This window comes from Micropterus salmoides, unplaced genomic scaffold (genome assembly GCF_014851395.1).
Source record: "Micropterus salmoides isolate LMB-PRFRI ecotype aquatic unplaced genomic scaffold, ASM1485139v1 Ms_hic_scaffold_3, whole genome shotgun sequence".
NCBI lineage: Eukaryota > Metazoa > Chordata > Actinopteri > Centrarchiformes > Centrarchidae > Micropterus > Micropterus salmoides.
In genome coordinates this window covers 10,388,019-10,411,179 of record NW_024042261.1, presented here as the reverse complement: position 1 = coordinate 10,411,179, position 23,161 = coordinate 10,388,019, and the positions used below count along the sequence as shown (strand labels likewise).

Here is a 23,161-nt window from a genome sequence, read left to right as displayed (position 1 = left end):
AACGTTTTGTGAAAAACATAAATGTGTGGGTGGACGATTACTTTGTTGGGGCTTTAAAAGTAAAGAAATTGTGTGTCCAAAATATATTTGCTTCTGAAATCTCAGTGTAAAATATATGCTCTATGTAGTGCCCTCAAAAGTTCCAACAATGTAATATTGTTGATAATTACACGCAATATGTCTAATTTAACAGATGAGAAAAATTGCAGTCGTGCGACACTTCACCTGTGTGTGTGATCACACTAAATGATAATGTTGCATAGGAGTCTAAATTTACCCTATAAAGAGTAAACTAATAAGTATATATTATACAGGAAAAAGTGAGTGAGTGAACAAGAGTTATTTCCGACATGTGAAAACGCCGACAACCATGTCTTCTTTTAGTAATCTAACCTGTTAGTTCTTCCTTACTATTCATGAACTTCTCCATAAAATACCTACAGACATAAGGCCTGTTTAGATTGTCAAGCCCGTGTTAATCATTTACACTGCCTCAGTAATAATTGAAAGTGTTTATTATGGGTTGCATTCTTTTAATAGTTTGAGCTATAACCAGGGCTTGTGCATGCTGACAAACAGCTCATTTAATGAAACTAAGCAATCGTTAACAAAATATGTTTCACCTGTGTTTTTCTGCTTTTCCCGCTGTCAGTCAATCAAAATATCTGACAAACATCTGTTGGTTGTCAAGTTTGTGTCTGGGGTCAGAGGTTGAGGTAGAATGTGTTTTCCTTAATCAGGATTTTGTAACCTGCTGCCTGCCCCGACACATAACATATTGCATATAGACGTCAACTCAAGGAAGCAAGTTTGCTTCTAGTGAAAGAAAATGGAATTATTGTGTATGAGCACAGGTGCAGAGACAGTAAATGTATCTCTGTATTATTGCCAGTTTTATGAGAAGCATTCACAAGGGTTTTTTCTGGCGCTGCAGCATAAGATGAAAGATGAGTTCAGAGATGAATCATAATTCAGAAGTAAAAGTGTGATTACCTGTAAATATTTTCAATTATGTCAGAGAGAACAGGGGAGCCCTTAGGGATTTGTATTGTCCATCTATTATAGGCAAGTGTGCACATTACTTTTTGTACACTTGAGGTGTAACAATACACATCTCATGATTCAGTATGATTTTCAATTTAAACATCTTTTCTATGTTATATTTATACTACACAGCTTTGCCCAGACAAAAGACAGATTTTTAGTATAAAGTGAGACTCTATGAGTTGCATCTTTATGCAGTACTTAAAAAAAAAAGATATGGGACTTTGCTTATGATCACTTAGCTTATGTTGTTGCTAAATGTTAAGTTTTTCTCCCAGACTGATGTATGGCCTTCCTGTTCCCAAGGCTGTGCGAGTGTGTTTGCCAGAGTGTGCCTGCAGTGTGCAACTTCTCTTTATAGCAGCAAATCCATGTGTAGAGTCTCGTAATATAATAATGCCAGTGATTTAACTTCCAATTTGTTGTGGTTTTAGTACTTCATCCAGAGCACACACTAGCAGAAAAGCTTCTCAGCTGAGTTAGTTGCACTGAGAGCCTGAAACATGGCCTCCCGCCATAACACGTCAGCAAGAGTGGGGAAAAAACTCCCCCCGACAGCTGCAGACAGTATCACTCCTCACAAATAAACAGAGATGTTAATTAATTCCTCCAAATGCAATTCAGTTTGTTTCGTGCTGACGACTAATAACTGCAATTACTGCAGGCATGGAGAAAATAAAAGTAACCAGCACTAATATTTGCAACAACCCTTTTAGGCTCCACTGTCATATTTCTTTATAATGAAGTTGGACTGGCTCCAGGTTTTTTTGTTGTTTTTTCCTGCTCGGCAAGCCCACGCAGCAGCCGTCTCCCTGCATCACTGACTTTGTATCTCTCTCTGCTCACAACAATGGCTTAGTGCCCAAACAGCCGACAGACACACATCACCGGCTGTGGCCACGGGAAAGAAAAGGAGAGATTAGACGATGCCCCGAAACCTGTTTTTGGTCTCAAAAGTGGCCTCAGACAACTGACTGCGGAGGATTACAGCCAATAGTTAGTCCCAGCTGTCAGGTGAAGTTTCAGAGATTTAACAAAAAAAAAAGTTTGTAACTTTACTAGTGTATGGCTGGAAGAGCTACACACTAGTAAAGTGGTCTAACTGTTGTGGCCACAATCTCATTCATAATATTCAGTCCAGCTCACTAACCATTTTGTTATCATCTAATACATTTAGCTGTGCTTACATTGCTGAGCCTCACACTAATATTGTTGGTTACTGAGAAGCAGGTGGGCAAGCTAATGCCAGTAAATGTAATGTTATCCTGTAAAGAGCATGGATTAGTTCAACCTCAAGCTGATAAAAATATTACAGTGCAGGGGAGTTTACCTGAGTTTCAGGCATGTTGTGTGAAGCTGTCTCCCTGTCTGTCTATAGCCGCTGTCATCACACTGCCTTTTTTTTGCTGGAGGATTGTGCCAATATGCCGGTGTGATACCAAAATCTGTAACCCATCAGATTCTGTGACCCAAATACAGAGTTAAGGGCTTTGTAACACGTGGTTGACGTTGTGAAGCAGTCGCAGTGTGGTTAGGATTAGGCACCAAAAGTACTTGGTTAGCTTTAGGAAAGGATCAGGGGTTTAGACATAGAATCTGACGGCTCACATACTTTGGTGCAACACAAGTGGTGTGGGTCACAGAATCTGATGGGTTACAGATTTTGGCATTACTGAGTGTTTCCGCGTTGATTGTGGGATCTCTGTATGAAAGCGGTTGTGTTTTGGATTATGCTTGCTCATGAGTTCTAGCACGCAAGCGTACAAGCACACACCTGGTTGCAATACCAGAACCGCACCGCTAGTGGCTGCTCAAAACTACATGTACATGTTTAATGATCTTTCAGTTTTATTCACCTGTTCTCAACTTCTGTTCTGTGTTGTGTCATCAGCAGCACACAATCTGTCAATTAGCACTTTTACACGCACACAGGTGTCCCTGTTATCAGTCTTATCCTGGTTTCAATCCAATCAAAACCGGTTGAGGTAGATGGCCACCCACGCTGAGTCAAGGTTCTGCTCAAGGGTTGTACCTGCTAAGAGAGTGTTTTTCTTGCCTTTGTTGCAGTGCTTGCTCACTCATAGTGGGAATTGTTGGGTCTCGACCTGCTCTGTGAAAAGTGCATTGATATAGCTTCTGTTTACTTTATTTATTTAACGCTCTAAATTTAAAAATTTAATTAAATTATAATGAAATCTGTTTATTCATATCTCTCTATGATTCGAACATTATCCAGGTGACTCTTCCACTTCTCAGTCTCTGTCTATTCTGGAGGTGCTGGTGTTATTGCTGTCAGATGTTATGAATATGATTATTTATTATAATTCTTTTGTTTGTTTTGTACAACATACCACTGTTTTCCCACCTGTTTTGTTAATTTGAACAGGTTTTAACTGGATATTATTTATATATTATAATATGAAAATTTGTGTAAGTCACAATAATTTTAACATACAGTTAAACTGGCAATGTTTAGGTTGATTTAGTTGCATCTGTACCACTGCCATACGGACTGGCAGAAGCAGGACATTTTAACCATTCATTACTTTTAGCTATTTTAACCAATATATTTTTCAGATCCAGCTCAATGTGTAGATACTTTTTCTTTTATCAAATTGTAATTTCGATTTTATCAGATTCATTGAGCTACAGCCCCCTCCAAAAGTATTGGAACGGTAAGGTGAATTCCTTTGTTTTTGTTGTTCACTGAAGACATTTGGGTTTAAGATCAAAAGATGAGTATGAGACAAGAGTTCAGAATGTCAGCTTTTATTTCCTGGTATTCACATCTAGATGTGTTGAACAACTCAGGACATACCACCCTTTGTTTGAACCCACCTATTTTTCAGTGAGCAAAACTATTGGAACATGTGGCTGACAGATGTTTCTTGTTGCCCAGGTGTTGCCTTTTAGGTTGATTGTCCAAACATTAAATAGCTCTGCATGACTAGTCTAAGTTTTCATCCTTTGTTCAAACCTATAAAGACTGCATTTCCTGTTAAAGAGGATAAACCAACATGAAGACCTGAGAGCTGTCTGTGGGAGAAAAGCAAGCCATTGTCAAGCTGAGAAAAGAAGGAAAATCAACCAGAGCCATTGGACAAACATCGGGCACAGCAAGCACAACAATTTAGAATGTCCTGAAAAAGAAAGAAACTACTGGTGTGCTGAGCAACAGACGTCCAACAGGTCGGCCAAGGAAAACAACAGTAGTTGATGACAGAAATATAGTTAGAGCTGTTAAGAAAACCCCCAAAACATCAGTAAGTGACATCAGCAACGACCTCCACAGTGCAGGGTGAAGGTGTCACAATCCACTGTTGGAAGAAGACTCAGAGAGCAGAAATATAGAGGCCACACCACAAAATGCAAACCACTCATCAGCAGGAAGAATCAGAAGGCCAGATTGAAATTTGCAAAGAAGTAGAGATGAGCCGCAAAATATCTGCAACACAATCTTATGGACTGATGAGACCAAGATTAATCTCTACCAAAGTGATGGAAAGGCCAAAGTATGGAGAAAAAAAGGAACTGCTTATGATCTGAAGCACACAAGCTCATCTGTGAAGCATGGTGGAGGAAATGTCATTGCTTGGGCGAGCATGGCTGCTTCTGGAACAGGCTCATTAATATTTATTGATGATGTAACTGATGATGGTAGCAGCAGAATGAATTCAGAAGTGGACAGAAACATTTTGTCTGCCAATTTACGGAGAAATGCATTGAAACTAATCGGGAGGAAGTTTATCATTCAGTAGGACAATGAGCCAAAACACACTGCCAACAAAACAAAGGACTTCATCGGGGGGGAAAAGTGGAAGGTTTTAGACTGGCCAAGTCAATCAGCTGACCTTAACCCAACAGAGCTGCATTTCACCTCCTTAAGAGGAGACTGAAGGGAGAAACACCCCGAAACAAAGAAGAACTGAAAGAAGCTGCGGTAAAAGCCTGGAATAGCATCACAAACGAAGAATGCAACAGTTTGGTGATGTCGATGGGTCGCAGGCTTGAGGCAGTTATTGCAAGCAAAGGTTCTGCCAGCAAATATTAAATGTTATTTACTTTAAGATTATTTATTCCATTACCTTTGTTCACCTAAGAATGCTGTGGTCTAATACAAACGGTGGTATGTCCTGAGTTGTTTAACACATCTAGATGTGAAAACCAGGAAATAAAAGCTGAAATTCTGAACTCTTGTCTCATACTCATCTTTTGATCTTGAACCCAAATGTCTTCAGTGAACAACAAAAACAAAGGAATTTGCCTTACTGTTCCAGTACTTTAGGAGGGGACTGTACTTTGCAATCTTTCCAAATAAACCTGGGCAACTGTACAGGCTTGTCCTTAAAAAATATAATCTGATGTTTTCTTATGAAATACTGGTCTGAATTGGTCCTGATCTTCTTTTATCACACTTAGGATCATTTCATTATATTATGTTTCCAAGAATAAGCACAGGGTGTTCATATGTCTGTATTTCTGAGTCATATGCAGCATTATGGCTGACTGAGCCGCAGTGCCTCAAAATAAGTGGCAGCCAGAAGTTTCACTCACTATAGCTTGATATTTTTACTGTCCACCATATTACCGTATTTGTGTGTCTGAGCAGAACCGAGTGTGAAACGTATGCACTTTATGCCCCCAGTTCAGTGTAGAGTCAGATCACTCTCAATATGAATGAATACACACAAAAAGATTCAAAAAATTTTGGGATTCAAATATAGGCTAAATGACTCTCTCCACAAAAGTATTTTTAAGTGCACACACAAATATGTCTGGTTTCAAAGAAATGTAATAGAAATATATGTATTTAAAATGAGTTACAATTTTCATCATATTTGGATGTTGTTACATTTATATACAAACTGTGGCTCAATTCACAAATTTCAAAAGGGAATTATCTGTAGCCAATCAGTGTCCAAAATCTCAATTTATATAGCTCACTATAGAGTAAATATTGAGTGTCTGTTATATAGAGAGTAGAGAATGAGCCACTTTTAAAATGTCTTGCTTTGACGTTCAGCCATACATTTGCTGCCAGGACCTTTCAGTTTTTCTATTTCTCTTCATAAAAATCCATATAAAACTACCCAGCTAGAGATAAAAGCATATGGAAATTCATCTTGTGGATTTGTGCATTGCAGCATTTTACATCATAATATAGGTGAGAAAACACAGGATGCGGAACAGCTGAGATCTTACAGCCCAATGCAGGAAATAAGCTTGTTATTTGTTATGAGAAAGCATTGATGTCCCTCCCACTGACAGATGTTTGTGTACTTGAAAGGCCTTTGGTGAAATGTAAAAACAAAAATCTGGCTGTTTGTTCAGCTTTCATTTCTTACACCACCACCACCCCCTCCACCACCCGCAGTAACCCCCCCCCCCCCCTCCTTTCCTCTTTTTAATGTCTCTTGTTTTCCATTTGATTGATGTGTAATCTGCAGTCTTTATGCCGTGTGTATGCGTGTATCAACCGATGCATCAGAATGGTTTTGAGTCAGATGTCTGCACTCATTAGTGTGAAAATGGCCGATCTCTGTGTGGCTTTGTTTTGAGCTCACAGCTGGCTAGCTCAAGTCATAGAGAGCCAAGGTTGGTCCGTCCATTTAAGGTTGCCAGTGGATGCTGTGTGTTTAAACACATGCTGTCTGACAGGCAGGCAGGGAGGCCGACATGCATGTATGAAAACACAGCAGGCACACTGCTGCAGGTCTGTGTCTGCTGCTTGAGCCCTGACAGGGCGTTTTCTCCATGTTTCACAAAGGCCTGGATCTGGATTGAACAGCTTTTAGAGCAGCAAATAGGACCTGTTGATATTGATAAGCTTTATTAGAAAAAAATGTTTTGTCATCTCAGTGTAATTATTGGCTACTCTGACACACATACACAGGAGAAAGAAATGTTATTTGTTTTTTTTAAAAGAGGACACAGCTAACCACAGATAAGTTTAAAAAGTTAAATAGTACTATTTTTGAGACAAATAAATACATTCCTATTTCTACTGACAAATTAAAACACTTCCTTTCCAGTGAGCCTTAAAGACTAAAGTGGTAGTTTGATATTTAGGGAAATACACTCATTTGCTTTTTGGCTGAGTGTTAGATAATAAGACTGAAGCTAGCACCAGCAGGTGATTAGCTTAACTTAGCTTAGCATAAAGACTGAAAAAAGGGAAAACGGCTAACCCGGTTCTGTCAAAGGCTACAATCACTTTTTAATTTCACTAATTAACATGTTACATCTTTTTTGTTTAAACCAAACAAAAAATAACTAAACGTAAAATCAAGAATTTCTGGTTTTACGGGGGGTTACGTGCTGGAATGATTTTGAAATAAAGCTAGTCTGGCTAAAACAAGTTTTTTGACATCTCCACATCTCTCTACATTTTTCATCAATATGACAACATTTAAACATGTAGCAAGTCCTAACTACATTTTGCTGTTGAAACAGTTTTATGTAATCTAGACATCTAAAGATGTTGTACTTTTTGAGGAAATGTAGCTCAGATTTAGAAATTTTTGACCCTCATATTTCCAAACCATGCTTATTGCACCGTATAATTAAGTAGGAGTTTTACGCAGCCTTCACTTGTCCTCTGCTTGCTAACATTAGCGCTGCATCAGGCTGTATTGAGATGTTTGTAAACCAATTGCTTTTTAAATTGGAGAGTGACAAACCAGTATCTTCATGCCATAGCTGAGCACAGCTAATGTAGTAAAAATCTTTAGCTTCCTTTTTCATGTCTCAGTCATCCAGCTCTCACACTCCAGCCTCTCTTCAACTCTCTATGCCCAGGTGTTTTGGTGAAGACACTTGTATCACCATACCAGGCATCGATGCAGTGGTGATGGTTTTGCAGCCCAGTGAGCCCAGGATAACCATCTCCGGAGTGGAGAGACTGATACAGCCGGCCTCCGACCTCAGAGCGCCAGGAGGCATAGCTCTGTTCCAGGACCTCCACATCATCAGCACAGTCACCAGGGCGGACGCCACCGCACATCACACAGGTATGGACTGTGACACACATCGGTAAGCTCTGTGCACTAGTTTTGAAATACTGGTTTCATCATGCTTGAAGCAAGTGAAAAAAAAATGTTGGAGGCTATATGTAGTTGTGTGTGTGTATTGTCCATGCATGCTGCTTTTGAAGGTACAAATGTAGGGAATGTGATCTTAATGTACTACCATTCCAGTGACAAGCTCATACTCCAAAAAGTCTGAGTGTACCTTACAAAGTAGGAGATGCATACCTCCCTGCAGGTAGAAATCTGTCTTCACTAAATATTTCAACTGTTTTTCATATTGATAATGTGTTCACTCATTCATGAAGTCCCATAGCCTATGCAGTTCCACCTGTCTCGCCATCAAAACAAACCTTCAGAGAGAGCTGAACATTTCATAATGCCTCATGAGACTGCGAATCGGCAGCAGCGAGCATTTCTTTCATCTGGTACGTCTGCTCACGCTGTGAAGGCAACAAAACAAAAGCTGTGCTTTTACTCTCACATTGCCAAATGATCTAGTTTGGTGGGAATAAAGCTTATCAAAACTCCAATGAAGTAGTTACTTGTGAGTCTGTGTGATTCACAAGTAATTATCTACTCACTTTTCCATTGCGTGTTTGCACAAAAGGTGGAAGAAGTAGAAGTTGAAGTAAAACCAAAGTTAGAGTCATGTGACGTATTTCAGGGTCAAATAGAATATGTAGGCTGGTACAAAAGGTGTTTAAATCAGGTCCTCCAGATTTTGTTATCCGCCCACACCTTCCTCACCTGGGTTATTAGATCACTCAAAAGAGTATACACATGATAACACTCTTGTTATCTACGGCCATGACCTGATTGTGCTTCGCTCCTCAGTACATGTACAGTAAGACTTGTAATATATTAACTTAGTTCTAACATAACACTAATCTTCAAGTGTGCTTTCATAAAAGGTTTTATATTTTTAGAACTTTCCCAGAGCCTTAAAAAAGCTTGTATGTGTCTTACTGGTTACTGTAAATTGACATTATACATTGTAATTTTGTAGCATTACAATGCATAAATGAGTAAGCAGTATTTTAATGTTTGTCTACTAGAAGTTGCATGAGTCAAAAGTAGCATGACATAGAGTACAATACTACCACTAGTATTTACGTGCAGCTATATTGTAACACCCCCTCACATACAGTTGTCCGTTTGTCCCCTTTCACCAGCTGTAATCTACAGTGTAAGCTAGAGCCTTTTGTTCCATGGAGCTCTGCAATATGTTGAGTTAATTTCCTGCTGAATCCATCTCTCTCCATACAAGTCTGGAGGTATTAGCCTCTCCACTGTTTCCATACACTCCTGTATCTGTCTCTGTGCGAATGCAGACCCTCTCCTGCTGAGTAAGACCTGAGACGCCCCACAAGACTGATTCTCAGGGTCACACCGCCTTGACTGGCGCCAAATGAGTATGACATTTAAATCCTGACCAGTCTAGTCTCGTCCAAGGATCTGACCACCCCGGCAAGAATAGTCCGGCTCGGCCCGGCTCGGCCCTGGGCCCCGCAGCTCACAGCCAATTAGGAACAGATAAGCAGAGCCAGAGAGAGGTTTTAGCCCTCCATTGTGTGTAATGCGGCGAAGGAAGAGGAGCAGAAAGTGGCATTGCTTTCAGGAGCTCTTTCTGCTGGTGAAATAGAGACTGCAGCTGGGGGAAAGAGATTAGCTGAAACCCAGAGAAAGACAGAAATGGAAAGAAAGAGATGAGGAGAGAGTGTGTGTGGGAGAGGGAGGCATGATGAAGTTTCATAATGAGCAGATTTTGTGTTCACTCGAGGCTTAAAGGATTCAAGATAAATCACATTTCTTTTGCAGGGCATGTAGTAAGTTTCTTTTGGACCCTGTTAATCACCCTCTTGCCTCCCTCTTTGTCTCTCTCTGTCATTCATTTGTCTTTTTATTGAGCCTGCTCCGCACTGCTTCATTCCTCGCTCCATCTCAAACCACAGTATCTTTTTAAGGCTTATTCTGATGCCTTTACTCAGAGCCAATGTCATCAGTTCTCTCTTTAACTTATCATCTTTACCCATTTGCTTTCAGGGTCATCTCCTCTTCTCTCTCTCCTCTTCTTTAGAATTTTTCTTTTGCTTCCTTTTATTTACTCCCACCCCTCCTGCACACAGTGGCTCTCCATCTCTTTTCTCTTGTTAGTAATTCTTTCTGGGGAGCCCAGCTCGATTTTTTTCGTCCCACCCACAGTGTAGTTTTAAGAGCAGTGTAGGCTGCAAACAAACTATTCCTGGGACAGTCCTACACTCACACTCATTTTTTTTTGTTTTCCATTCATATGTCTCTCCTGCAAGTTTACAGGTAACAGCATGGGTAGTGCAAATGTGACAAATAAAAGGTTTTAATTTTTTTGGAAGATATCTAAAGAAAATGCAAGTTAAATTTTAAAGTGAGGCTACTTCCCTCCATTTTTCAAGAATTTTTTAAAATTGCTATAAAGCATCCTCTTTAGGTGAGTGAAAAGAAACAAAAAGCAGGAAACAACATTGTCTCCATTATAATGTGTATACTTTTTTGTCTTTCTGTTTTACTTACTAACATTTGAGTGGATTTACTGTGATAAAAGAGAAGAAAGAGAGAAGTATTTAGCCAACTCACTCAGTAATGTCATTTACACAGAAATATCTATCTAAAGTTTGCTAACATTAGCCACCACAAGCTACTGGTCTTAGCCTGGAGCAACCAAATCCATGAGCATACTGAATTGAGCAACAGCGTGCTTTCTTCTTATTATTGATATTTTTTGGCCACTTGGGGGAAGAATTCCAAAACAAGCTGAAAAAACTCATCTGTGTTTTAAGCTAACATGTTAGCAAACATTTGCTTACTTATACATCCAGCTGACACTGAGCAACGTTATAGCATTCATTTGAAGGGGTGTTTCCAATGTCAGTGCAGTATTCACTACCTTTTTTTGCTCTATTTTTGTTTTTCGTCAACTCCTGAGGGAAATATCTGTCTGTTTAGCTGCTGCTTTATTACGTTCACCAGCAAGTTGCTAAGCAGTTAGCGTACAGTGGCAGCTCCCTGCTGCTAAGTAGAACTTGCTTGCCCCTCAACCAAAACAATGAGCTAACAAAGGCTTAAAAGCTACAGCTATATGAAAGTGTTCCCTGCAAGCCCCTACAACTCCAAAAAACTGCACTAAATAAATGCCTTCATACACAAAAGCAATACAGCAGTATCTTTTTTTCTGGAACACAACTTTCTTTCTGCGTGATTTGCTCACTCTTCCCCGTTTCTCCACCTCATCTCTGTATCCCTCCAAAGACCCCCATCCAGACATACACATCACATATCTATCGTTATCCATTGGGAAGCTGGTAAATGGGCATAGCCGGTTCACTCCCCAAGGAGTGTCCAGTGAGGGAGAAGGCTGGGTAGCAGTGAGAGGTGGAGGCTAGTGCTTAGCAGACTGTCAAAGAGCCCCAGCAGCCACCCAGCACTGCTGTGATGGGAGCTGCCTGAGGGGACTTGTTACCACGGCAGCTCATGGCACTGTCTGTGTTCACAGAGTTGACAAATAATTGGAGATTGGGAGTTTGAGCAAGTGTGCTGTGCCCTATACTGTTTGAATAATGGCAAGCGTTTTCTTCCACAAATGTTTTGGCATGGCAACAGCAATCAGACTGTCATGTGACAATTGACCCTTCGCTAAGCCACGCCCTGAACACACGGCTGGCCAATCACAGCACAGTATAGCTCTACCTGAGGTCGACACTTTCATGGCTGCGCGCCATTGTCCCTAATACAAAAAGGAGTCATTTTTCGGCTTTCTTTTGCTGTATTTTTCCAAGATATGGTCACATGGTAACGCTGTTCCTGGGGCACTTGTAATAGTTACAGTCGCTACCCAGAGAGGTTGAAAGGAGAAGTACGATTTAATCTCTTAGCAAAGGGTCAATTAAGGGTACATAAATTCACATCGGCCGTGTTGGGAGCAGTATTAGTTTGGTTCATTTAGTGAGATGAGAACAAAGGTACCCGAAGTAAGTAATGTAAGCTCGCTGACGTGCCAAAAAATAGCCTTCGAAGAGAACTGCAGTGCAATAAGAACACATTCTAAACCAAAACTTGAAACTAACCCGGACAAGTTGTATTGCCTTTAGTTCTTCATGTTTGAAAAGCCAAGATTAACCAAACAAGGTAATGGCTAACTAATATTCACTGGTAAAAATTACAGCTGCGTGTGTGTGTGTGTGTGTGTAGCACGTGGACCCGGGGTGATGGAGGAGATTATTCATAATTTGGACTACTGTGATGTGCTGGTGTTGGGCGAGGAGCTGAGGCCGGAGCAGGAGTCCCTCCAACTGCAGCGCAGCACTATGCTCGGAAAACACCTCGACGCCACTAACTCCACCTCTGGCATGTCCATATATGGTAGGTAACTATGGTAACCACACCAAAAGCTACATGTGGTGGGTTCTTGGCCAGTTGGTTGATATAGCATTTAGTCCACTGCTATTATTGTAACAACAACAACAGTTCTCCTCCTTTTGACACGTGCATAAAACAGCTCAACCGCCTGCATGTCCATAAGTTACAGGTTATTTCTATCCTCTAACTAGCTCCCTACATGTAGTAGCAACAACAACCTTCTTATGTCCCTGCCTCTTTCCACAGGTGTGGACTCCATGTCCAACTATGAACAGGTTATCCGACAGGTGCGTTACTATAACTGGCAGCCCGAACAACTAGCAGAGAGAAGGTTTCGCCTCACCTGCTCGGAGCTCAACGGACGCTACACCAGCAATGAGTTCAACCTTGAGGTCAGTGTGGGCTCCAGCCTGACTCATGTGGGTTTCTAATGTCAATAGTGATACAGATTCAGCAAAATATCATACAGGTTATGTAACAGGTAAATATCCACAGAAATGGAGATGGATGAAACTGACAATTTGAGCTGAAACAATTAATTGACTAATCAGTTAGTTGACTGACAGATAATTAATGGGCAACAATATTTATTATCAATGAATCATTTCAGTCTTTATTCAACAAAAATACCAAACATTCACTGGCTGTCAAAATGTGCCATTCTTTATAGCTGCCCACCTGAATATCTTTGGTCAGACTGGTAGTTGAAAAAACAAGTAATTTGAACCTAGGGCTCTAAAAAATAGTACATTTCTTACTATTTTTGAAAGACACTTAAACTCTAATTCATCCTCAGCACTGCTCTAGTAATGATAGTTTATTTGAGATTTCTATTCTATTCTATTAATGTATATTGTCTGCTATGTAGCAGATAAGAGTTACACAACTCACTTTCACACGTGACAATAAACCTACCTAATAAAAAGGCCTTCTTTGAAATGAAACTTTCATCATCAATAATGCATGTTTGTGATTGGCTGTTACTGACAACACAGGGGCGCTCTGCTGGTTTGAAGGATTTATTGTGGCAAAAATGTTGAAAAGGCCTGAGATATGTTTCAAACACTCCTAAAAGGACTGACAATCTAAGAAAATGTCACTAGGGCTGACAAGCAGCTCTAAAATAGTGGATAATGTTGTACATAATTGCAAAAATGTATATCTTTTCAAAAATCATTATTAAAACTTGTTAGTCAGCAATAGTTATCGCACGTTGTCACTAGAGATAATGCTGCTTCTTACTACCAACTGGTCCAAAGTGCTTGAACAGACAAATTAACTGAGCTGACTCAGCTCAGGTGTCTGGTAACACTGTCACTTCAAGAGCAAATTTAAAAAGAAGAGCAGCAGGAATACCAGTAGCATCACTTTCACTCTTAGTGACAAATATCTTTTGTAAAATAGCAGCAGAAACATGGCAAATTCCATGTATACCAGAAATATGCAGAAAAAACATTTGAACTGAAGCTCTATTTGATGAAAAATGTGTGTAGTGAAAACTACATGAACAGGCGGGTTATTAACAATCACTTTAATGTGAACCTTTCAGTTTAAAGGTGCACTTGAAGTTATAGCATAACTCCAAAGCAACCAGAGACAAGTAGACCTTTAGCACGCAGACACACAGACACAGCCTGGTTCAACATATCAAGTGAAGGCAAAACTGCAACACAGAACACTTCTCCCGAAGAGACCTTAACCCATTCTACAGTGAATCAGGCAGAAACATTCACACACACCCAGATTTATTACACTGTTCTTACTTGATGAAAATGCCGAGCCCATTTCCATGTGTTGGCTAACTGTTGTTTCTTTCTGTCTCTGGTCTGTGTGACTTATTTATACATTCTCTGGTGTTTACTTTAAATCTAGTTTACATTTTACATCCCTGTATTGAGCTGACCCTGTCCCCAAAAAGGCATAAATACATTAACTTTCTCATTTCTCCTGCCCTCTCTCTGAAGTCTTTACTTTATTCTGTCTCAAATATACCATTTGTATGAGTCAAGCCAAGTTTAGGCGTACATTTGGGAAACACTGGGACTGAGTGATCATTTTACCTTCCAACATCATCACTTCTACTTCATCTGTTCCCAACCAGGTGAGCGTACTGCACAGTTCAGAAGCTGGGGAACATGTCAGTCACATGGTAGCTCCGCCTCAGTACATGCAGGTGGTCCACCATCCGTCCATGATTCATGAGCTGTACCCCAGCCACAGCTCAGGTAAGAAAACATGCACGTTTTATGTTCAATGCTTCTAAATCCTTTGTAACAAACTGTTTGATGTATAAGATTCAATTTGCATTCTTTATTGTTTTTGTATCCTGGCATATTAATAACACATGGATAATGTTATATTATATGTTATAAGAACACATTAACAAGTCTTTTATCACAGAGCTCAATCTAAACATAGGAGAGGTGGGGATGATTTACTGGAAAATAGCCTAATTTTGCGTAGAAGGAAACTGCCCCAAATAGTACAAAAAGTAGACCACATTATCTCAACCTGCCCAAAACAAGTTTTACCTGCCCAATTAAATAAAAGGTAACCCAAATGAGTGGGAAAGCGCCCTCTCTGCTTCCCTTGGGTAGAAGGAACATATATTTGTCTTTCTTTGCCCCGACTTGTTTGAGGGGGCCATTTTTTACCTAAGCTCCTACCTTTGGCAGCAACGTTGCTAACTGCAGCTCCTAGCGGCTAAGAGAAGACAGGTAACGTAATGCGAGAGCCATGTGACATCTCTTGTAAGCAGAATTTCGATTCAATTGCTTATTGAATATGTGGGGTCTAAAACACCAACATAGAAGTGGTGCTCCCTCCAAATCAAGATTTTGTATTATTTATGATTTGTTCTCGACAGGAACCTCAATGCTCCAGACTCCTGTAGTCACAACGTGTAATGTTTCAAATAGGATCCATGACTCACGCTTTTTCTTGACTAAAAGAAATTGCTTTTCTTGTTACTACCCCTACTATCATTACAGCTCAGTTTACGCCAAAGCTCTGGGGATTGTCAAATGGCATCCTGGGAAATGCAGTAAATGTCCAACCAAAGTAAAAGTACAATAATACAAGGCAGGTTGAGAGAAAGTGAGTGCACAAAAAAATTAATTACAACACGCAATTTGGGAAGCATTAACAATGTGAAATGAGTGATGTATAAAGATTTTCTAAAGGGGGGTATGCTTTTAAGATGACTTGATAAAACACCGATGGGCACTTGGAAACCCTCACAGACGGAGGATGCTGAGGATCAGACCCGTGAGCTTCTTGCGAACCACTGAGCCTGAGATGAGTTTTTATGTCAGCTATCCATTCCAGGGTAAACACCGCTAGATCCAAGGGAGCGCTCGGTTTCTAGTTTGTTTATCGTTCTGTTCATCAGACTGCTGCTCTCACACAGAGGTCCTCGGTGATAGAGAGCAGTGTAAACTCGCTCCCCTTCTCAAATGATTCACCAGGCATATTCCACTCCCTTGGTGCATGTGAGTGATCTGAAGTAAAGAGAACATGGTGAGGAGAGACATTGGTCTTAATCTACCACACCAGATTTAATTATTCATTAGCCTCTAATGGATTCTACTTAGATTCCTGGAGAGTTCTGTGGCCAGTGCTGTTAACAGCTCAGAGAGTTGGAGTGTTTGTATGTCTATGTGTTAGTATGTGTGTGTGTGTGTGTGTGTGTGTGTGTGTGTGTGTGTGTGTGTGTGTGTGTGTGTGAAAAGGAGGCCAGAGGAGCAGAGAGGATGGTGGGCTGATGGAAATCAGGAATAAATGTATGGCACTAACTAAAAATAAAAGAGATTTCCAGTTGTAGATGCAGCAATAACGTTTTTTTAGCACATGTGAATGTTTCAGATGATGATGATGTATGTAGAGTACAAAGTGGAGGGAAAATGTCGGGGTGGGTGTGTGTTCACATACAGAGTTAGTGTGAGGGGCTGCATGAAGCTTCACGGCGAGGAAGATCAAAGGCCGTGGATTTAGTGTGAAAATCTAGGGAACTAGACTGAATCAAATGATCAACTGAAGAGTCCTCTGTGAGTCTCTCTCTCGTTAAACACACACACGCGCACACACACCAGCCGGGACTAGTGGAGAGAGGGCAGGCACAGAAAAGTCGTGTTATCTCAGTAGGCTGGAGATCAGAGCAGAAGAAATAAGCATTTTAGATCAAGAGAAATCCCTAAACGTGCGTTGTGGTTATGCTACTAAATAGAGCTTGTGATACATCTTTGCAGCTGTGTATTGCACTGAGACCTAAATTAAATGCACTTAAGTTTTTTTTTTGTTTGTTTTTTTATATATTTGAAAAAATCTGTAACTTACACACGACTCAGTTCAATCTCTTTGGCTTTCTTAGCTCTTTTTTGACTAAATCAAATCCAGCAGGCCTTGGATACAAATCCAACTAAAAGCTTAAACATGGGGCAAGTTTTTTATGCTCTCTTCTGTGTGTCAGTCAGATAGACTAAACAGGGAAAAACTTCAGGTCAGATTAAATTTGTCAAATACCATTTTTGGATTCATATGTAACTGAGAAGGTATGTCCCATTGTGATGCTAAGACTAGCATTTGGTTCAAAGGCTCCCGTGTTTTTTGGGCCCTTAGAGCATGCACACTAGAGTCCGTTGCTGGTTGAGGCAGTTGAGAGCATAACCATTAGAGACTTCCCCTGGCCGGGACTTAAAGTTCCTTGCACACCTGAATGGCACAAAATAATTTAAGGATACGGATCTTTTAGACCTTCCACATTTTATTGGACCACATTGCTCAAATTCTGCTCATTTTAAGAGCCATTTCAGGCTATTTGCGATGCTCAGAAAACTTGATTCATGGTTTTGCAGCCACTCCCAAAAAGACAAATGTCTTTTGGGCCACTGCGCATCACGTGATTGTGAAATCCAGGGTGTGGCTACTATGCTAAAATCGCCTTACAGCCCAGAACTGTTCCTGGAAGCTGGGCTGATGTTCAGCAGGTATAATGTTTACCAGTTTTCCTCATCAAAGTATTGTGTGTTAGCATGCCAACATTTGCTAATTAGCACTGAATGCAAAGTACAGATAAAGCTAATGGGAATTTCATAAATAATAGTTATTGCAGTTCAGCTAGAAGGGGACATGACATCCATATTTTTGAGATATTCCAGTCTGGAGAAATGGACCAACTAGTAGACTGACATTGCCATCCCTAGAGCCGTGGCTAGAAAAAGAGATATTGATTAGTGTAGGCTTAAAAATACAGGAACAACCACAATGCCAAAAAATAACATAAGAAAATCAATATACTATCACAGTAATTAAAGATCACAATCATCAACAAAGTACCCATCTTATTTAAGGTTAAAAAGACATCTCATACAATGACATGAGAAAGAAAATTAAAAAATCAATAGGCTATCAAAAGGCAGTCAGCACCCAAGGGACCAGATAACCATAACAGCAACAGTTAAAAAGAGACTTCAGCTATGACATGAGGGGGAAAAAACATGGATTTATCTATAGCCTGACACAGAATAAAGAGCATTACTCGGAAAGGCTTTGTTATAACGGAGGAGTGTAGCGTTTCTAAAATGGAGAAATGTAATTGAGCTGCATTATGGGACGTGTAGGATCCAGTGTTTTTTGAGCTTCTGCTGCATTTTTTGTCTGCCAGCCGTTGGTACCCCAAATGCTTCATGGTTTAAGTGCAATACTAAAAGTACTGGAGTACGTCAACTGTTTTAAAAGAATGAATCCAGAAAATGATGTATTGGCGAAAAAAGTTTGACCGGGTGAAGGTCTTCTGACCAAAGCGTAAAATTAAATGTATTTTAAAATAAAGTAGTGTGTGGGATTCCTGGTTCTTTGTCAGTTAACTGTTAAAAGATTCATATTAATTTTAGCATACGGAGCGACTCCCTGAGGCATCTATAACATGACTGCATTGCTTTTTCCTGCTTCTTTTTCCAAATAACGGTCTATCCCATTTTTCTCACCTCTCCCGTCTTGTCCTCAAGGCGTGCCAAGCGCTGCCACCGTGGTTATCGTGATGTGTATCGCTGCTCTGGTGGTGGTTGTGGTGCTGGGCATCTATCGCATCCACCTGACCCACCAGCAGGAGGTCAAGATGGCAGAGACAGCTAAAGAGGCGGACGTGACCTGGGACGACTCGGCTCTGACGATCACGGTCAACCCAATGGAGGTAGGGGGGTGCGGGATTAGAGGAGGGTGGAAGGATTCTGTCAGGGATAAAATGGACTAGTTATTAGCGACTGGAATATGTACTAGAGAAGAAGAGACACGGACATGCTCTGCTTTCACATTAGGAATTTAAGGAGAAATTATTATGATTTCTTGCCTTTAAAACTTCTGATCATTTAGTTTCTCAAACTCACAAAATATTTCTCACCACAGAACTTGGAGGAGCCCCAGGCTGCAGAGGAGGAAGCCAGCGAGGAGGAGGAGGAAGAAGAAGAAGAAGAGGAGGAGGAGGAAGACGACGAAGAGGAGGAGGATGACATCACCAGCGCTGAGTCAGACGACAGCGAGGAGGAAGTGGACGTCCAGCTACCCAGGATGCAGTGCCAGAACAAGAAGTCCCACAACTGGGACAAAACAACAATATCTTATTGAAACGCACAGTCACAAACACACACACACACACACAAGCACTCACACACACACGCGCACACACACTCTGCAACACGTCCATACTGAAACCTCAATTCTGATGGTGGAAACAAAAAGACTTCATGTGATGTTGATGCTCAAAAAATGAGGTAATATCTCCCCCTACTGGAAGACTACACTGAAGTACACACACAAACACACCGTGCAATGATTTAACCTTAGCCTTGTCAGAAAACCTCCCGTTTTATACAGCTGATAAGAAAAATGACACTAAAACTGCTCGTCAATCAAATGACATTCATCCTTCTTAAAAGAGACAGCTCGCCAAATTTCGGTCATCCCCTGAGAGCTGCTTTTCCTCGAATGATCTCTTTACAGTCTACACCACCAATATGGTCTTTAGTGAAATGAAGTTGTTCGAATCCCATTTTGTCGGTTAAACCCATGCACCATCTATCTCCCACAGTGAGATTTCTGATGTCCCATGAAAATGCAAAACAGTCTTTATTCAACAAAACTGAGTTGCAAAAGTAAAGAATCTGACTATTCTTTGGTTTGTATCCTTCATGTTATTTATCAGTCTTTATTCTAGCCTAAGTGGCAAAGCCAGGTGATTTTACAGAAATAGCATATTTTCAAAAACAAAACAAAAAAGATCTGTATGTAGTCATGTTGATCTAGCTGAGGTGTTCTGGGTTTTTAGGAAAGACAGAGGAGTCTCCTTGTACATTTTTATACGCTCCTTTCTTGTAAATACTGAGTATAGTCGGTGACCCCCTCCTACCCCACTCCCTAACACCACTTTCTCCTCCCAGAAACCCTCCTCTGCACCTGGACACAACACACAAGCCACCTCTTCATATGTATGTACACACCCTAAACCCTTAGCGTGCAGGAGTCCTTACTGAACTCACCCCATCAGTCCTCTGTGTGTGTTTCTAGCTCAGTGTTCAGATCATTCCAGCTGACTGCGAGTTGGGTTTGTTTGGATGGATGTGCCACTGCCTTCATAGCGACTGGGCCCGTTAAAGCTGCAGGCGAGATGTTCATGTAAAGAGGTATCAGTCAGAGAGTCCCCTCTCTGCTTGTGTACATACCACAACACTGGCCCAAATGAAATGTTAGTCTCAGGCGTGGTCACAGCAGTGAGGTCCTAAACAACAAACTCAGTGAAAGCACTGTTTAATGCGCAGTAAGTCATTTCTGCCGCTAGCGGTCTCTCACATCAAAACAATACAAAAGAGGTAGTTTGATGATGTCATGGAGTAGCGTGGGATCATGGGAGTTGTTGTCTTCACTGTTAAACAACCTCTGACATGACTGACATGATCACTTTCACAGACGAGGTAATGTATGAAAGTTTAATCCATATTACGTTTAGTCACGTTTGCTGACTTCCTTGCTCACTCTCTAATGTATCCCATGTTTCCCCCGGGAGGTTATAGCAGCTAGACGTGTTAAAGGGGATATGAGGCCATTGCGAGGTGGCTGAATAAAACACACAACGTTAGCTAGCATACAATTAAGGTTTTCTCTCTGGGTTTGAACATTGGGTTTGTTGTGGAATAATGTACACAATTCAAAAAAAGATATAACACAGGTCTAGTACTTTTGAGACATTTTAATGTGGAAATGTTGCATATTATGCATTTAATTCCACCATCTGCTCCTACTAATCATTAATGCTGCATTGCAGAGATGTTGACAAGTGAGAAATAGCAACTTTCTACAAGGAACAGTGTAATGGAACTGGCCCTTCACATTGGAATTAAGTAGGAAAGTCAATAGATGCAAATATCTAATGTCAATATTAGAGCCCTGACTGACCAATACTGGACTTTTGAGACCAGTATCATTATTTGTCTTGAAAATGTGATGATTATATACATATTTGTTAAATGTTAGTTTTGTTTTTTTACATAAAAACGTAGCATGAATGTAACATTGTTTTTGATAAAGATCCTTTACATTTATTTGTTAAAGAATTGTGACCCAAATTTTACAGTTGAAAAGTAATCTTCTGCAGAAGTACCAACTATAAACAACAACAAATATCACAAAGAAATATTAGAGATGAGGTAAGAAAAATAAAATAAAATTTATTTAAATAAGAGCTATAGTAAATTATATAGAACTATAATGAACATAATTCAAGCCTGAATTATGAACATTAAAGCTGTAATAGTCAATATTTTTATATCAACGAGGGATCAAATGATTACGTGTAAAACGAAAGGTGTCACTCATAGTTAGCAGCCATCTCTGCACCTCAACAGAGCATTTTAATGCCATTCAGCCCATCGCAACTTTAATGTCCCACCTCTCTCATCAGACTCATTTCTAGCAACAGCAGGCAGCTGTTTTTAGTGAAAAAGTCCTGATAAACCTGCAGTACACCACCTGTGCAGCACCAAATGGCAGAATGACAAAGTTAGCGGCTAGCTGGTGAACATAGAGGATAATTTAGCAGCTAAAGAGCTGAATGAATGAGGCCAGCGCTGTGTTTTCAGATGGTTAGGCTGCTCTCAAGCGGCCAAACAAATTACTGTAGGTTTAACACTACCCAAACACATCTTTACTTGTTCTTGTTACTAATCAGCCAACAATTGTAATAATTGTAAGCTGTTATTACTGCTGTGTTTAGGGCACTGCTTATTTATTTATTTAATGAATTAGTTATTTACTTGTTTAATTTATTTGCCTTAAGTTATTATTATCATGTCGTTTAACTAAATCGAAATAAGCCATACGTAAATTCATTATCCGAGTTCAATGGCAATCAAGATCTCATTTTGTCATTCATTTGACATGTATCATTATATTTGTGATGAGCTAAAGTTGGCAGATGACAGCAGCCCGGCCAATGTATGTAAATGTCAAATCTACTCACCGTTACTTTTTATGTCTCTAATTCCCTAAAAGTAAATCTTTTGTCATTTTCATTATTTTGTCAATAGTCTGTACTGCGAGTAGCCAACTAATGCTGCCAAATATCACTGACACAAAATTAGCTGTCCCATGTGGAAGGAAGGATAATTTGCCCCTGGATGAAATGCAGTGAAATTAGAGAAAGAACTAGGTCTAGGGGTGATGTCGCACTACATAAATCCCGCCTCGTTTGCAGCACTTGGGGCCACCGAATTGTGAAGTTGCCTGGTGCAACTTTAGGATAAAAGGAAAAAGAGAGGTGAATGCATTTGGCAGTGTCACATCTGACGTAATCAGAAAACCCAGTCCAAGGTTTCTTCACCTTGAAGTGAAAGGGCATTAATCTCTGGCTGTAGCCATCCAAAATCCAGTCTGTCTGTAATGTTGGAAAGTGAAAAATCCATTAATAACAGAAAGTTTAGTTACATGTGACAGGTGTAGTGGTGTCTGCCACAGATAAAATCAAGGTTAGGTGTAAGTCACAAACACTGGGAAGTTTCCTCCTCTAACCTAATGAGCCTTTGACAGCTGTCCTGTGGGTGTAACTGGGAGAACCTACTGTATGTGTATACTGTATCTATATGTTCATGTAAAGATCTCATATGTTGTTTAAGAGTTTTCCTCATCCTCTGTGACACCTAGTCTTGTGATGTCACCTCCCTCCTTGCACCCCCCCCCTTTACCCCCCTGGAACCTTTGGTGGATTTTGCATTGGCCCGAGCCCTAATGTTGTCCTAACGTTTGTTTTAGAAGAGGAGGACAGTGAAGTTAACATGGAAACCTTGTAAAATGTGTAAAAGTAATTTTATTTTTCTTAGTTTTTTTTTTCTTCTCTGGACTCTTTGGTCTGTTTTCCTTTGGAATGGTCACTACAGCACTTTCTGTAAATTGGCCAATAAAAACTTGTTTTGGAATCTAGCTGTGGGTCTCGTATTTGTGTGATGGGGGCTGATTGTGTGTGTGTTTCTGCTGTTTTTTGAGCTTTTCGCAAGCTAGAGATTTCTTTCAGCCAGTATTGCATTTTTCATGTGACTCATATTTAATCTTTAGTCCATTGTCTGATTATAACATTTTATAATCTTGTTAGTGTTAAGTGGAAAAAACTGCAGTGAGTGTGGGAAAACACTCATAAGCGCAGTGTAAAATTCATTTAG

At 40.2% G+C, this 23,161-nt stretch overlaps 1 protein-coding gene across 1 annotated transcript in view; it reads left to right on the top strand.

Moving 5' to 3' along the window:
* Positions 1 to 22,925, top strand: part of LOC119883318 (calsyntenin-2-like) — a 277,990-nt gene extending 255,065 nt beyond the window's left edge. Inside the window, exons 12-17 of the mRNA XM_038693908.1 lie at positions 7,843 to 8,054; positions 12,294 to 12,464; positions 12,708 to 12,853; positions 14,563 to 14,686; positions 18,467 to 18,651; positions 18,864 to 22,925. Of these exons, the coding sequence (XP_038549836.1) occupies positions 7,843 to 8,054; positions 12,294 to 12,464; positions 12,708 to 12,853; positions 14,563 to 14,686; positions 18,467 to 18,651; positions 18,864 to 19,082 (1,057 nt within the window). The 3' untranslated portion in view covers positions 19,083 to 22,925. The remainder of the gene's footprint in view (positions 1 to 7,842; positions 8,055 to 12,293; positions 12,465 to 12,707; positions 12,854 to 14,562; positions 14,687 to 18,466; positions 18,652 to 18,863) is intronic.
* The last annotated feature ends 236 nt before the right edge of the window (positions 22,926 to 23,161 follow it).